This window comes from Mobula hypostoma, chromosome 4 (genome assembly GCF_963921235.1).
Source record: "Mobula hypostoma chromosome 4, sMobHyp1.1, whole genome shotgun sequence".
In the NCBI taxonomy this organism is placed as follows: Eukaryota; Metazoa; Chordata; class Chondrichthyes; order Myliobatiformes; family Myliobatidae; genus Mobula; species Mobula hypostoma.
Genome location: NC_086100.1, coordinates 42882776 through 42897595, shown reverse-complemented (window position 1 = coordinate 42897595; position 14820 = coordinate 42882776). Strand labels below are relative to the sequence as shown.

The 14820-nt window shown below is 42.7% G+C and overlaps 1 protein-coding gene across 2 annotated transcripts in view; it reads right to left on the bottom strand.

Moving 5' to 3' along the window:
- The window catches only part of LOC134345286 (intestinal-type alkaline phosphatase 1-like), a 72828-nt gene that overhangs the window by 5924 nt on the left and 52084 nt on the right, over positions 1 to 14820 (bottom strand). For both annotated transcript variants that reach the window (XM_063045715.1, XM_063045716.1), the window contains 3 exons: positions 12130 to 12264; positions 11286 to 11477; positions 6802 to 6918 (listed from right to left, as the gene is read on the bottom strand). In XM_063045715.1, coding sequence (XP_062901785.1) covers positions 6802 to 6918; positions 11286 to 11477; positions 12130 to 12264 — 444 coding nt within the window. The remainder of the gene's footprint in view (positions 1 to 6801; positions 6919 to 11285; positions 11478 to 12129; positions 12265 to 14820) is intronic.

The window sequence follows — 14820 nt, the reverse complement described above, 5'->3', positions numbered from 1 at the left end:
TTCCCATCCCCCTCCCTCCTCCCAAATAGAGAAACTTGGTCAAAGAACAACCACTATCTACCTCCCCTAAATACAAAGGTTTGTACATTCCTTTAGAAAGCCTGTTGGAACCGCTCCAAAGAGTTCAAAGTTATTTACTGTTCCAACCAAGACTAAATAATATACAGTGGAAAACAAGCTTAGACAGGTTTATCAAATAGAAATAGCAATTATTCATACTGAAAAATATTAGTCATTTTAAAAAAAATATGTAGCATTTCTGTTTTTGCAAAATTTTTAATCTATTCAATATATATATACAGTCATTTTTTGAGTCCAAAAATTCTTGTGCCTGCTCCTCCATATAAAACCATTTAAATGATCCATTTTCCATTGTAATTCTCAGTCGAGCCAGAGAATGAAGAGAGAGTTTAAAATCTTGGCAGTATAGCTCCGCCATAACTGTTTTAAACTTAACACATTCTGCCATAACTTCTGATGAAAAATCTTCAACAATACGAATCTTCTGATCTTGGTAGTCAATCATACCTTTTCCACGGGCATCACGAATCAGACGGTCCTTTATTTGAAATTCATGGAAACATATAATGACTGATCTTGGTTTTGATTTTGAAGTCAATCCGTAGATTGGCGACCTGTGGGCACAATCAATTAAAGGCAGAGACTTTATAATATCCGGGAATAATTCCATCAAAAGGTTTGCAAAGAATTCTTTAGGATTATCTCCTTCCGTTTGTTCTTTAAGTCCCAAGATTCGTAAGTTGTTCCTCCAACTTCTGTTTTCCAAATCAATAATCTTCTGTCTCATTATTTCGTTGGACTTGGATTGTTTTTTATACAGCTTTTGCAAATCATCCATTCTCTTGTCCAGTAAAGTAATAACATCTTCACGTTCCTTTATCTTCTTATCATGCTTGGTTAGAATTGCTTGAATATCTTCTAGCTTCATATCTATTTGTTTAATTTCAGTACTGATTTCTTTTCTGAACTGTTGAAACTCCTCGATAGGCTTTTGAATTGAGCCTGTAATAGCTTCCAAAGCTGGTTTGGTAATCATAGTAAAATAATATTCTGTCTAATAGTAGTATTTCAAAAGGTTGGAGAGGAAAGTATGTAAATTAGGAGCACCAGGAGAGAGCTATTACTCCATCAGTGGCCAGCAGGCCGCGAGCAAGCTCTAATCTGGGCTGCTGCTAACTGGGACAATGAGAACCCCACTTTGCAACAGATATGAGATGCACATCTGGGAAGTGGAAGGGAGGCAACAGGTCAGATTCTTTGTCCATGTCAAGACTCACACTCGGTGCTGGATTACACAGTTGAATTCAAGACCCTCGTGGTAGAGTGCAGTTGGAGTGCAGGAGCACTTCTGGCCCTTTACCATCACAGCCTCTCAGAGCGTCTGAAAGAGGAGCTGTCTACCTGGGAGATGTCCTCTGCCCTTGAAAGCCTAATCACTCTGCTCTCCATCTTATGGAATGGCCCTCCTCATCATCAGCCAGTCACCCAGTTCCGTTCCCAGAACTATTACAGGCTGCAGGACCTTCCTTGCCAATGCCTCCAGAACCAATGGAGTATGGACAGCTCCCCTAGCCCCCAAAAGTGCAAGTGTCAGTGGAGAAACAGCTTGTGTGCTTACTGCAGCCACCAAAGCATCAAATGCCCACTCTGTCTGAGAAACAGATGCCTCCAGGTAGAGAAGAAGAGCCTTCTACCTGGCAAATTCTCTCCAGCCCCTCATTCTAGCACCACAGCCCAACTCACTCTCTATGTCCCCCTCCACACCCTGACAGCTCTATGCACACAGGAGGCTCTGGTGGATTCTGGTGCAGCAGGGAACTTTCTGGACTGGACTCTCTGTGTGCAGCTTGTACCCCCTGCTGAGCATATTTTTCACCTTTCCTGCACCACGACTCTTGGCGGACATCCCTTGGGGTCTGGGATGGTCAGTGGGTGCACATGAGTATAGGAGAGCAGTGCGTGTCCATCCAATTCCTCCTCATCAACCCACGCAACACTCCTCGCATCCTGGGTTACCCCTGGCTCTCCACTCATGATTCTCACTTTGCCTGGTCATCCAGTGCACTGCTGAGTTGGAACCCATCTGCCTGCAACCTCAGCTAGTAAATCCGTAGTGACCTCACCAAACTCCCACAGGAATACCACGACTTAAGCCATTCCCTTCAGTAAGAGGGAAGCCAGAGACCTGCTGCCTCTCAGATCACACGATGGCGCGATTAACCTCCACCCAGGCATCACAGTTCCCCGAGGTCATCTGTCCTCCGGAGACCCAAGCCCTGAATGACTAGATCGACGAAGCACTACAGCATGGCTTCATTTGACTATCCCACTGCCAGCCATTGCAGGAAGAAAGAAAGATGTGGCGGGGGGGGGTGGTGGGAGGGTGGCAGGGGTGGTCTTTGTCCCTGTATTTACTACCGTGGACTCAACAAAATCACGTTTAAGAACCACTACCTTCTCGCCTTGATGGATAGCACATTTGAAACACTCCATTGTGCCCAGATCTTCACCAAACTGGATCTATGGAGCGCGTAGAACCTGATTTTCATTCACTAGGTGACGAGTGAAAGAAGGCATTCATAATGTCCACTGGCCACTATGAATACTTGGTGATGCCTTTCAGACTTTCCAACAATCCAGCCATTCTCCAGGCCCTCATCAATGAGATCCTCTGAGACATACAACATAGGTATGTGTTTCCCTACCTCGATGACATCCTCAGCCTCTCCAAGGTCCACCAAGACCATGTCTGTCACACCCATTCATTCCTTAGCATCTCCTCAAAAACCAACTGTACTGCAGACTAGAGAAATGCTATTTCCACGCCCCTGTTATTTCCTTTCTGGACTACATCCCTTCACCCCCAAGGCATAACCATTGACCTAGAGAAAGTGTGTGCCATTGTTGAGTGGCTCTGACCGTGCTCCCTCAAACAGCTTCAGTGCTTCATGTGTTTCTCCAGCTTCTACTGCTGTATCATCAGAAACTACAGCCAAATCGCCACTCCACTCACCTCCCTCACCAAGTTACCTACCTCATGGATAACCTGGTCTGTTGCCACACACCTTGCTTGTGAGGAGCTCAAGAGGCTTCCCACCATTGCTCACATCCTCCACTGTCCAAACCCCACCCCTCCAGACCTTTTGTGATGGAGGTAGATGCATCTGAAGTTGGTGCTGGGGCCATCTTCTCCCAGCGAGGACTGGGCAGGATGACACACCTTTGTGCCTTCTTCTCCACACAACATCATTATGGAATAGGAGACAGGGAGCTACTGGCCGTTAAATGGGCCTTGGAGGAATGGAGACATTGGCTGATGGGAAACACCGTGCTGTTTCTAATCTGGACTGACCACCAGAACGTCCTATCCATTCAACAGATCTGCAACTCAACCCACATCTGGATTGCTGCTCCTCTTCTTCAAGCAATTCAATTTCAGCATCTCCTATTGACGGGGCTCCAAGAACACAAAAGCGGATACTCTGTCAACAATAGTTCAACCCAGCAGAAACCGCAATCAGCCTCAGCCCATCATTCCAACCTCTCAGATCCTCACTCCGATCATCTGGGACCTGGAGATCCAGATCCACCAGCTTGCTCCGGCTGACAAATTGACAACCGTATGTATGTGTTGGCAGCCATGTGCTGCAAGGCACTCCAGTGAGCCACTCCTCACCTCTCTCCAACCATCCAGGTGCACAACAGACTGCGGAATTTCTAAGATGTCAGTTCTGGAGGCCCACCGTGATCACAAATGTACGTCAGTCATTTGCTGCCCGCTCTCAATGTACTCAGTCCAATTCCTCCTGCTGGCAGTGCTCTGGGCTCTCGCAGCCCTACCAGTCCTTCAATGCCCATGGGCCCACATCACCATGGATTTAATCACGGGTTTGTCACCTTCCAATGGGAGCAACGGTGATCATGACTGTGGTGGACCAGTTCTCCAATGCGGTCCACTGTGTTGTCCTCCCCAAACGTCCGTCAGTCACTGAAATGGCAAGCCTGGTTCTCCAACAAGTCATTTTCTCTATGGCTTCCCTCAAGACATTGTGTCGGCCTGGGACCTGTCGTTCATCTCCTACTTCTGGCGAGTCTTCTGCTCCCTCCTCTGCACCTCTGAGTTTGTCCGCTGGCTATGATCCACAGATGAACAGTCAGTCAGAAAGAGGCAATCAGCAAGTGAGGATTCTCTGATGCTTCACTGCCTCTTACTCTTCCACATGGAACAACTATATGCTCTGGGCCAAGCTGTCCCACAATCTCCATGGCACCCCATGGAGGAGCCAATGCTGGAGGCCCTATATGCCAGAGCCCCTGTTCGCCACTGTCAGAATGCTTGGAAGAGGGCACAGAGGGTCAACCAACAGCTGGTGGCGCCCAGCCAAACTACTCCAGCCAGGGAACTGCATCTGGCCTTTCACTTGAGATCTATCCCTGTGCACCGACTCTCACAAGCTCTTGCCCCAGTTCATTGGTCTCTTCAAGGTTACCCATCACACCAATCCAGTCACATACCATCTCCAGCTGTCACCTTCCCTCAGGATCACACTTGCATTCCATGTGTCCTGTCTCAAGCCTGTTGTCCATGGACTAATCAATCCTCCGAGCTTATACCTCTGAAACCTAGGATGGTGGAAGGTGGTCCAGTATACGTGTTTATTTGATGGATGGATTAACATCATTGTGGATGGAATGTGCAGTACCTGGTTGACTGGGAAGGGTACAGCCTGGAAGAGAGATCTTGAGGACTGTCCAGTTTCATCTTGGACTTGTCGTTCATCAAGGAGTTCAACCAAACCCATCCAGATCATCCTGGGCTGTTGGCAACCAGCCGTGGAAAGGGGAGGGGAGGTCAGGTCTTTAAGGGCAGGCACCTCCCAGTCTCCACTCAGCTTGCCACTCATTTCCAACTCATCACCTGCAGCCTATTTAAACCCAGCTCTCATCCACAGTCCTTGTTCTCCCATCAAACCAGGCAACCTCAAACAGCTCCTAGTCGTCAGTTACCTTGTTGCCTTGTCATGTTCAGTATCTGTTCTCTCTTGTTTGGTGGTCCCTCATGGCTTGTTATTTTGCAATTTATTATTTAAGTTATTGCTCACTGCCTAATCATCTCCATTGCTCTGCTTTTGGGTCAAGGTTCCTCTACATTTCCTGACATAACCTTCCCCTCTCACCTTCCTTAACCTTTCCTACATAACCTCTTCATTCCCTAATCCAATCTCCAACTTTATTCTCTTTCTTAGACAAGTTTCCCTCTTACCTCTTCTCATTCCTTTTCCCTTGATCAAATGACTATTCATGCACCATTTTGAAAACCAAAGAAGATTTACTTGTTACAGAAGCCTGAAATCCAACATCACCAGAATGAAGAACAATTACCCCCTTTCAACCATTCGGTTCCTGAAACAACCAGCAAAACCCTAATCACCACAGTTTAGCAACACTTTGACTACAATGATTAGTTTGCACTAAAATGGAAGTTGATGCTTTTGTTTAATTTAGGTTTTTCTTGTGAATGCTGCCTATAGTAAAGTTGATTTTCAAAGTATGTGCATTTTACCATACAGTAACTTCAGATTCATTTTCTTGCAGACATAAAGTACAATAGAATTTATGAAAAAACATACACAAACAAAGACTGACAAGCAACCAAAATGCATATGAAAACAAACTGTGTAAATAAAATCTGAGAACTTGAGTTGCAAACAATCCATGAAAATGAGTCTGTAGGTTGTAGAATCAGTTCATTGTTGTGTTGAGTGAAATTACCCATACCAGTTCAGGAGCCTGATGGTTGGAATGTAATAACTGTTCCTGAATCTGGTGGCATGGGACCTGAGGCTTCAATACTTGCTGTTCGATGGTGGTAGCGAGAAGAGAGCTGGATATTATATATGAAGCTATGTTCCTGTGATGCTGCTGCAAATAAGTTTTTCATTACACCTGTGCAGTACACATGACATTATTCTGATAAACTGCGAAAATGAGATATATATACTCATACATATATCACTTGCTGAAGATTCATGAAATCCAAAAACTTCAAATACCCATATCTTTTCACACAGGAAAAATACTCTTATATCTTCCCAAGAATATAAGTAGTAAGATCTAAGTGCATACATATATTAATTGCTTATAGTATACAAAATCACTGTACCAGACGTTATTCTCAGGGAGGAAAGACTATTGCATCAATCTTTTTAATCTAATCTAAATTTTGCATTGTGTTTCAGAAGAGAATATGTTATGGTAAAATTTGTGTAAGGTTGTCATTGTTTCATCTTGCAGCAAAATGATCTTCAAAACCTAGAGATGTTCATACATATGCTGTCTGAATTATCACTACGTTTCATTGGAATGCATCCGGAGTCTGGTTGCAGAACCTTGTCTTGTTAGGTTTTATAATATTACACTGGGTAATCACCATTTGGATCCTGCACACGATCACACCAAGGACCAAGGAGGCAAAGGTGAAAGTTAAGTAATTTTTTTTCCCAGTCCTTTAATATGCTTTAATTATCATTTTCAAATCAAAGCTTATGATAATTTATTTAATGTCTCTGATATCTAAAACTATTAAAGGTATTATCAATTTTTAATAGGAGACAAAGTTCTGCCCCAGAATTGCCTTTTGGTTTAAGTGTGTCAGTGACATTCTTGCCTCTGCAGTAAAATACCTGTGTACTCATTGCCATCAAGACATTCCAGGTGAATCTGGTCATTCAGGGACCATGATTATTAAATATGCCCATTAGATACTGAACTCTTTCTTACCATATGAAATGGATGTTATGTTTTCTCGTGTGCCATTTACAATTGCAAAACCGGGTCCATTTCCATACAAGAGGCTTGTATATGGCTTTTCATCTTTTGCATTGTATGGTGACAATCCTGCATTTGAAAATATTATTTTTTACATATCATTAGTGAACAGCTGTTTGCAAACACCATATTTTGGTTCAACATAGCATCAAAAATAAGGGCATTACTGTTGAATGAACAAGTTCAAACATTTAATTTCATCTTGGTTCATATTTATTTTGAGTTCTGTCAAACTATCCAAAAAAGAGTAACAGTGACTAATGAAAAACAAATCTCTACATCTTTCTCAGTATCCTAAAACTGAATTTATGATTTCATCATTATATTTTGTAGTCAGCTTTTTAAATTCTGTCTTGTATCTATTAAATTACAAAAATCTATAGTGTGCACACATTTGAACATTAAATAGACCTTTTAAATTAATTTGATCCTTAGCATTCATAGACTAACCTTCTATTGCTCAATTGTCATTTATGTGTATGATCATAGCAACTGTTAACAATTATAATCTACATGGAATATCTAAGCAAATGATTAAACTATTTAAGGATTAGGACTAAAACAGATCTAAATGCATCTGAAAATTTATATACTCATTAAATTAATAATTATTAAATTTCCAAAGTAAAATTTGGGCTTCTAAACCAGATATTAATCTTGGACTAATTTGATTCCATCAGCATCAGATAATGTCATAGGAACTTAAGTGTCAAAAGAATAAATTAAAACAAAGTTGTTAACGCAACTAAAATCTTTTGCTTCAGCTTCACACATAGCTCCAACACTCCCCTGTCTTAACATATGCCATAGACGGCAGCGCACGCGGCCACTTCGGTGGTGATATCTGTGATCTGTCAAGTAAGGTACCGTGCACAATTCTGATTTGGTGGAGACGGATGTGAGAGCACGGAGGAGCATCTGGAAAACTTCTGAAATGTCCGCCTCGCTGCCACTGCTACTGTGTGATAACCGGAATCTCCGGAGCAGAAGGCCCTGAAATCCTCAGCTTTGTGTGATTCTGAGGCCGGGGCGAGGTCAAAGGCGCTCAGCAGAGGATGGTGCTCGGGAGGCTGTATCGGAGAGGCTGGTCGGAAGCTCGAAGTTTTTGGATGGATGGACTCAGTGTCGGCTGTGGTTGGCTGCTTTCAAGGTATCGGCAAGTTGACGGTGCCTGGAGGGTTATGGCAGGGAGTTCCTCCCTTTTGCCGCCTGCTATCGGGGGCTTGGGAGTCGATCAACTTGGGGACATTTGAAACTTTATTTACCGGGCCCATGGTTTGTTCTTCATCAAATTATGGTATTGCTTTGATTTGCTGTAACTATATGTTATAATTATGTGGTTCTGTCAGTGTTAGTCTTTGGTTTGTCCTGTTTTCTGTGATACTACTCCAGAGAAACATTGTATCATTTCTTAATGCATGTATGCATTTCTAATTGACAATAAAAGAGGACTGAGTGTTCTTATAATCTATATAATCTTACCTTACAGATACCATGCCAGTTTTAAATCTGATTATATCAATTTTTCTTTTCACCAGTTATACCATTGCATGAAAAATTATGTGAGCTCAGCAAAAGTTTTCATGTGGCTAAAGAACTGATTTATTTTTACTGATATTTTCAATCTAAGGGGTAAGTTTGATCAGGCCTAGTAAAACGGAGTTATCTCATTTAGAATCTTTCTTCTATGCTGAAGAACATTGATGAAAGTTTATCAGCCATTGCTTGGTCATACTGGGAAGCTTTAATGAAGGTGGATCAACTTGAAAAATATCTACAGTGTGAAAAGGCCATTATCCCTAGCTTACATTCACTCTTTTGATGATAATTCAGCCATGGATTTTCTTCCCCCACTGAAGAGCTCCCTATCATTCTACTGTTATCAAAAAAGAAAAAGAATTACACACTGACAAATAGTTCGATAAATGGTGCTGTCTCAGACCTCCTTCAGTCAAAAACATTACCCAATTCTTTCCCTCCTAACAAATGCATGTTCCTGTAGGATCTTCAGAGCAGAAGTATACCTTCTTTTTAATTTGTTCAATAAAACTTTTTTTTGTTTATTTGAGTTGGCGGATATTGATTAGTCAAAATCAATATGGTTGATACAACAATCAAATTGGTTTTAAAAACGCAAACGAGGAATTCCGCAGATGCTGGAAATTCAAGCAACACACATCAAAGTTGCTGGTGAACGCAGCAGGCCAGGCAGCATCTGACGAAAGGTCTCGGCCTGAAACGTCGACTGTACCTCTTCCTAGAGATGCTGCCTGGCCTGCTGCGTTCACCAGCAACTTTGATGTGTGTTGCGTTAATCAAATTGGTTGTTGTGAGGCGTCTAGTGTGGTAGTGTATTGGATAGTACTTGTCGCTCTCACTTTCTGCTTCCACTGCTGGCTCGCAGTCTTGCTGAATGTGTAAGTCTCTCCCTGCCAGAACATAGCCTCTCCAACAGCAAGCCTCATGTTGTGCCTGCTCGCTGGCAACACATGGAAACTGAACTCCTTCCAGACACAGACTGAACTACAGAGGACAGGGAAGAGGTCTGGCCTCTGCACACATAGCGCATAGGCTCACCAGTTTGTGGACACGTCCTGGTGCTCGTGAACCAGATCCCCAGCTATGGGTAAATAGCCCCACTGCCTTATAGGCAGCCTTGGGAGAGACGAAGGCTTCGGGAGTAAACGCAGACAGCAAATCCAGAGTGGAGCCTCAAAGGCAGCCGGACATTATTGAACATCCTTCCGGCAGCTCCTGCAGCCAAGCTGGTGCCAAATGTATTGTTTCATAAGTTTTCCTTTGGAGTACACCCTGGTGAAGTCAAGAGGGGGACTTGATGACTGGGCATCTCAGGACCTCCATACCTCCTATCCAGATTTGTGATAATGATGATCATCACCCATCGTGCTTCGAGAAAGACGGATGCCAACCACAACCACCATAGAACCCTTGACAAAATTAATGGAGTGCTTGGTGGCGTAGTGTTTAGCGAGCCGCTATTTCAGCTCAGGGCACTGGAATTCAGAGTTCAATCTCAGTAAGGCGTTTGTACGTCCTCCCCCTGCAATGTGAGGGTTTCCCCCCACAATCTGAAGATGTAGCAGTCAGTCGGTTAATTGGTCATCGTAAGTTGCCCTATGATTAGGATCTGGTTAAATCAGGTTTTGAAGGGCCTATTCTGCACCTATTCTGAGAAAGTGAAGTAATTGAACAAAAATACTCACTGACACAGAAGAAATAAAAGTTCCGTTATTCAAGTAACACCCAGTTGAATTCAATTCCTACGTTTGGTGAATGGAAAACGACAAATAGTATGGCGTAGAGATGGTGGGCTGAAAAGTTTTTTTTTGTGTTGTTTCAACCCATGACTCCATTTTTAAGAACAAAATCATTGATGGGAAGAAACCAGAAGATAATAATTAAAATGATAAAATGTATTTTTTTATGCGCAGCATTAAGAAAATTGTAAAATGGACTTGTATGGAATGTCCAAAGCATCACACACAAAATGCTAGGGGTACACAGCAGGTCAGGCAGCACCTATGGAGATGAATAAACAGTCGACGTTTTGGGCAGAGATCCTTCTTCAGGACTGGACAGGAAGGGGGAAGGCGCCAAAATGAAAAGGTGGGGGGGGGAGGGGAAGAAGGATAGCTAGAAGGTGATAGGTGAATCCAGGTGGGTGGGAAAGGTAAAGGGCTGGAGTGGACTATAGGGGAAAGGGAAGGAGGAGGTGATGGACAGGTGAGAAGAGGTAAGAGGCTAGAGAGGGAAACAGAAGAAGAGGGAAGGGGGAATGAATTTTTTTTACTGGAAAGAGAAATCGATATTCATACCATCAGGATGGAGGTTTCCCAAATGGAATATAAGGTGTTGCTCCTTCACCCAGATGGTGGCCACATTGTGGCACAAGAGGAGGCCATGGACCAACACGTGGAACAGGAATAGGAATCAGAATTAAAAAGTTTGGCCACAGGAAAGCTCTGCTTTTGATGGATGGAGCGGAGGTGGTCCCCCAATTTACAAGGGGTCTCACCTGCTCATTATGTGCAAAGATTGTACGCACACCCTACCAAAATTCCTTGTAGAATCTTGTTACATTTTGAGGAAATTTCACATCTTTCTGTCAATGATTTTTTTGTTCTTGTCAGAAATTAGTTATCATAATCCACAAAAGATGTTATATGCTAGCATGTTTTAGAATTATTATTTTTCATGTAACATTACAACATTCATAGAATTTTCAAGGGAAATATGAATTCTTCTTTTGTCAACTGAATTTTCAGATCTATTTTTCCATGCAACAGGAGCTTAAATTTATCTAAACATGACAAATATTTGAAGCTACCTGTTAAGAGATTTATCCAACAAAATTCACTAATCTATGTTCAGTTCAGTCTTTCCTTTTCCATTGAGGAAACAAGAGTGTTACTCACCAAATATTGAATTGCCACGAAAAGCTTTTCCACCAATACTAAAAACATGTGAATGATCTGCAGTTACAATGGTAAGGGTATCAGACTCTTTGGTCAAGGTACCAGCTTTTTCAATAGCATCATCAAATTTTACTGCTTCATGCAAGGCAAGCACTGCCTTTCCATCATGATGTCCATGGTCAATTCTCCCACTTAAAAAGAAGCACAATATTTTGTTCAACATACATGAACATTCAAACTTGGATACTACACGTGGACAAAATGGAGAGTAAGCTCCCTGCTCAGAAGGGAACTTTAGGCAACCAGTACAATTGTGATGCTGCACAGAATTCACAACACAGAAGTTGTGTATTCAACCTAATCGATCTGTGCTAGCATGGACACTTGTAAAATGGGTGATGTTGAAGAAGATTTACATAACAGAGATGTACTGATAATGACGTGTGCTACTTGGCTAGTCATGATCAGCTCTTTGAATAACATTGACAATTTACTGCAAAAATTGTTATGTTATTGTTCACATCCAGATATGATCTTCTCTTTGTAAATTCAAATGCAAGGCCGCAATGGTGATAATAGGATAGTATTCCAAATCCCGACAAAAACGGCTGATAATTTGAAGAGTAAAATGGAAAATTACATTTATTCCCCCATTAATGATGCTAATCTTTCTTGTATTACCCAAAACACATATAAATCAATAGTGGTTAGTTAGCAGAATTTCAACAACTTGAATTTCATCTTTCAGAAATTAGTTTCATAATGTGGAAAAATCATTGGGAGAGTGATTCAGGGCCATAATCTTAAACTTATTATCAAATAAAACAAAGGTTTAAATACTTATCTTCAACAAAAAGGAAAAACCCCTTTGGATTCTTACTCAGAATTTTAATGGCTTTTTCAGTCATTTCAACAATAGATGGATCCATTGTTTCATTTCGATTTAACTCATATTTCATATCCTTGGGTTCAAACAAACCTTAAAAACAAAGTAAGTTATGTTGATTACTCATTGTTTAATAATCTTGAATAATCAATTTGTGTTATTACTAGCTTATCACATTTAGGGTCACTTATTGTATTACCAGATTGAATAAGCATGAATAATTGATATCACTATGATATGCATGTTTGTGTAATAAATGGACTTCTAAGAAAGTTCTGAACTGAGAAATTGCTGCTTTCTGATTTTTTTCTTATTTGTGTGTACTGAAACAATAGCATCTCAACTTTTCTTGAGATAAGTTCAGCAGTCTCCCAACTCTCAAACGCAGCTGTTGAAAATAAAATTCATCAAAGTGTAATTCACTGCAAAAACACTTGACTGGCAGATCATGGTTTATGAGGCTCAGAGCTGTGTGTCATACATGGCTACAAGCAGCACTGAAGACCCACAGGGGACTGTATTGGCTCCCTTCCTGTTTACTCTGTATACCTCGGACTTTAGATACAACACTGTCATGTCACCTGTAGAAATTCTTTGATAGTGCAAGCTGAATCATCTGCAGCTCAACATCAGAAGACAAGAGAGATGGTGATGGACTTCAAGAAGATTAAGCCTGCTTACCATTGATGGTGAGGACATGGATGGGGTGAGGACCTACAAGTACCTGGGGGTTCACCTGGATAACAGACTTGAGTGGAGCACCAATACAGAGGCTGTGTACAAGAAGGGCCAGAGTTGTCTCTACTTCCTAAAGAGACTGAGGTCCTTTGGAGTATGCAGGCCTCTCCTATACATGTTCTACCAGTCTGTTGTCACCAGTACAATCTTCTCTGTGGTGGTGTGCTGGGCAATGGCATCAACACAGGTGATGACAACAGGCTCAATAAACTGATTAGAAAGACTGGCTCTGCTATGGGATTCAAATTGGACACACTGGAAGCCATGGTAGAACAAAGGAACCTACGGAAAATCCTGGCAATTCGGACAATGTTTCTCATCCTCTGCACATCACCTTGACTGAACAGAGGAGCACTTTTAGTAATAGACTAAGACAACTGTGCTGCTCCAAAGAGCACTATGTGAGGTCATTCTCACTCTCAGCCATCAGGGTCTATAGTGTTGCCTCACCTGGAAGGACTGTTTGGGGCCACAGGTGAGGCGACACTTCACCTGTGAGTATGTTGGGGTCATATACTGTGTTCGGTGCTCTCGGTGTGGCCTCTTGTATATTGATGAGATCCGACGTAGATTGGGAGACCGCTTTGCTGAGCATCTATGCCCCATCCGCCAGAACAAGAGGGATCTCCCAGTGGCCACTCATTTTAATTCCTCTTCCCATTCCCATTCTGATATGTCCATCCATGGCCTCCTCCACTGTTGGGATAAAGCCACACTTAGGCTGGAGGAACAACACCTTATATTTGGTTTGTGTAGCCTCCAACCTGATGGCATGAACATTGATTTCTCAAACTTCCAATAATGCCTCCACCCCCCCACCCACTTCATCATTTCCCATCTGTCGCTCTCTCATGTTATCTCCTTGCCCCGCCCATTTCTTCCCTCTGGTGCTCCTCCCCCACCCTTTCTTCTTTCTTCCATGACCTTCTGTTTCTTTCAGCAATCAACTTCCTAGCTCTTTGCTTCATCCCCCGCCCTCCAAGTTTCATCACTCGCCTGGTGTTTCTCCTTACCCTTCCCCACCTTTAAATCTACTCCTCAGCTTTCCTTCTCCAGTCCTGCCATAGGGTTTCGGCCTGAAACGTCGACTGTACTTTTTTCCGTAGATGCTGCCCAGCCTGCTGAGATCCTCTAGCACTCTGTGTGTGCTACAGTAGATGCCATCTCCCTGCCCTACACTCAGCTCTGGAGCACCTAGCCAGTAAAGATACGTATTATGTAAGACTAGTGCTTACTGACTGCAACCTTCAATTTTCTCACACCAAGCAAACTCATCTCCAAACTCTTGGACTTAGGACTCAATAAATCCCTTTACAACTGGATCTTTAACTTCCTGACTGACAGACCACCATCAGTAAGGACGGGCATCAACACCTCCTTCATGGTTATCCTCAACACTGATACCTCACAAGGCTGAGTCCTTAGCTCCTATTCTATTCCCTGTACACTTACAACTGAGTGGTCAGGTTCTGCTCTAATGCCATGCAGATGATGGGCCATATCTGGGATAATGATGAGTTGGACTACAGGAAGGAGATAGAGAGCCTGGCGACATGGTGTCATGATAATGAACCTTTTCACAATGTCAACAAAACAAAAGACCTGGTTGTTGACTTCAGGAAGGTGCGAGTGGTGCATATTCTCTTCTTTACATCAATGGTGTTGAGTCTGAAAGGGTTGAGAGCTTCAAATTTTCAGGAGTGAACTTCACCTGTAGCCAGCCCTGGTCCAACTATATAGATACCACAGCCAAGAAAGCTCACCAGTGCCTTTACTTCCTCAGGCTAAAGAAAGTTGGCATGTCCCCTTCAACCTTCATCAGTTCTTATCAATGTATTACCGAAACCATCCTTTCCAGACACGTCGCTGGAAGGCAACTGCTCTGCCTGTGACTGCAAGGAACTGCAGAGA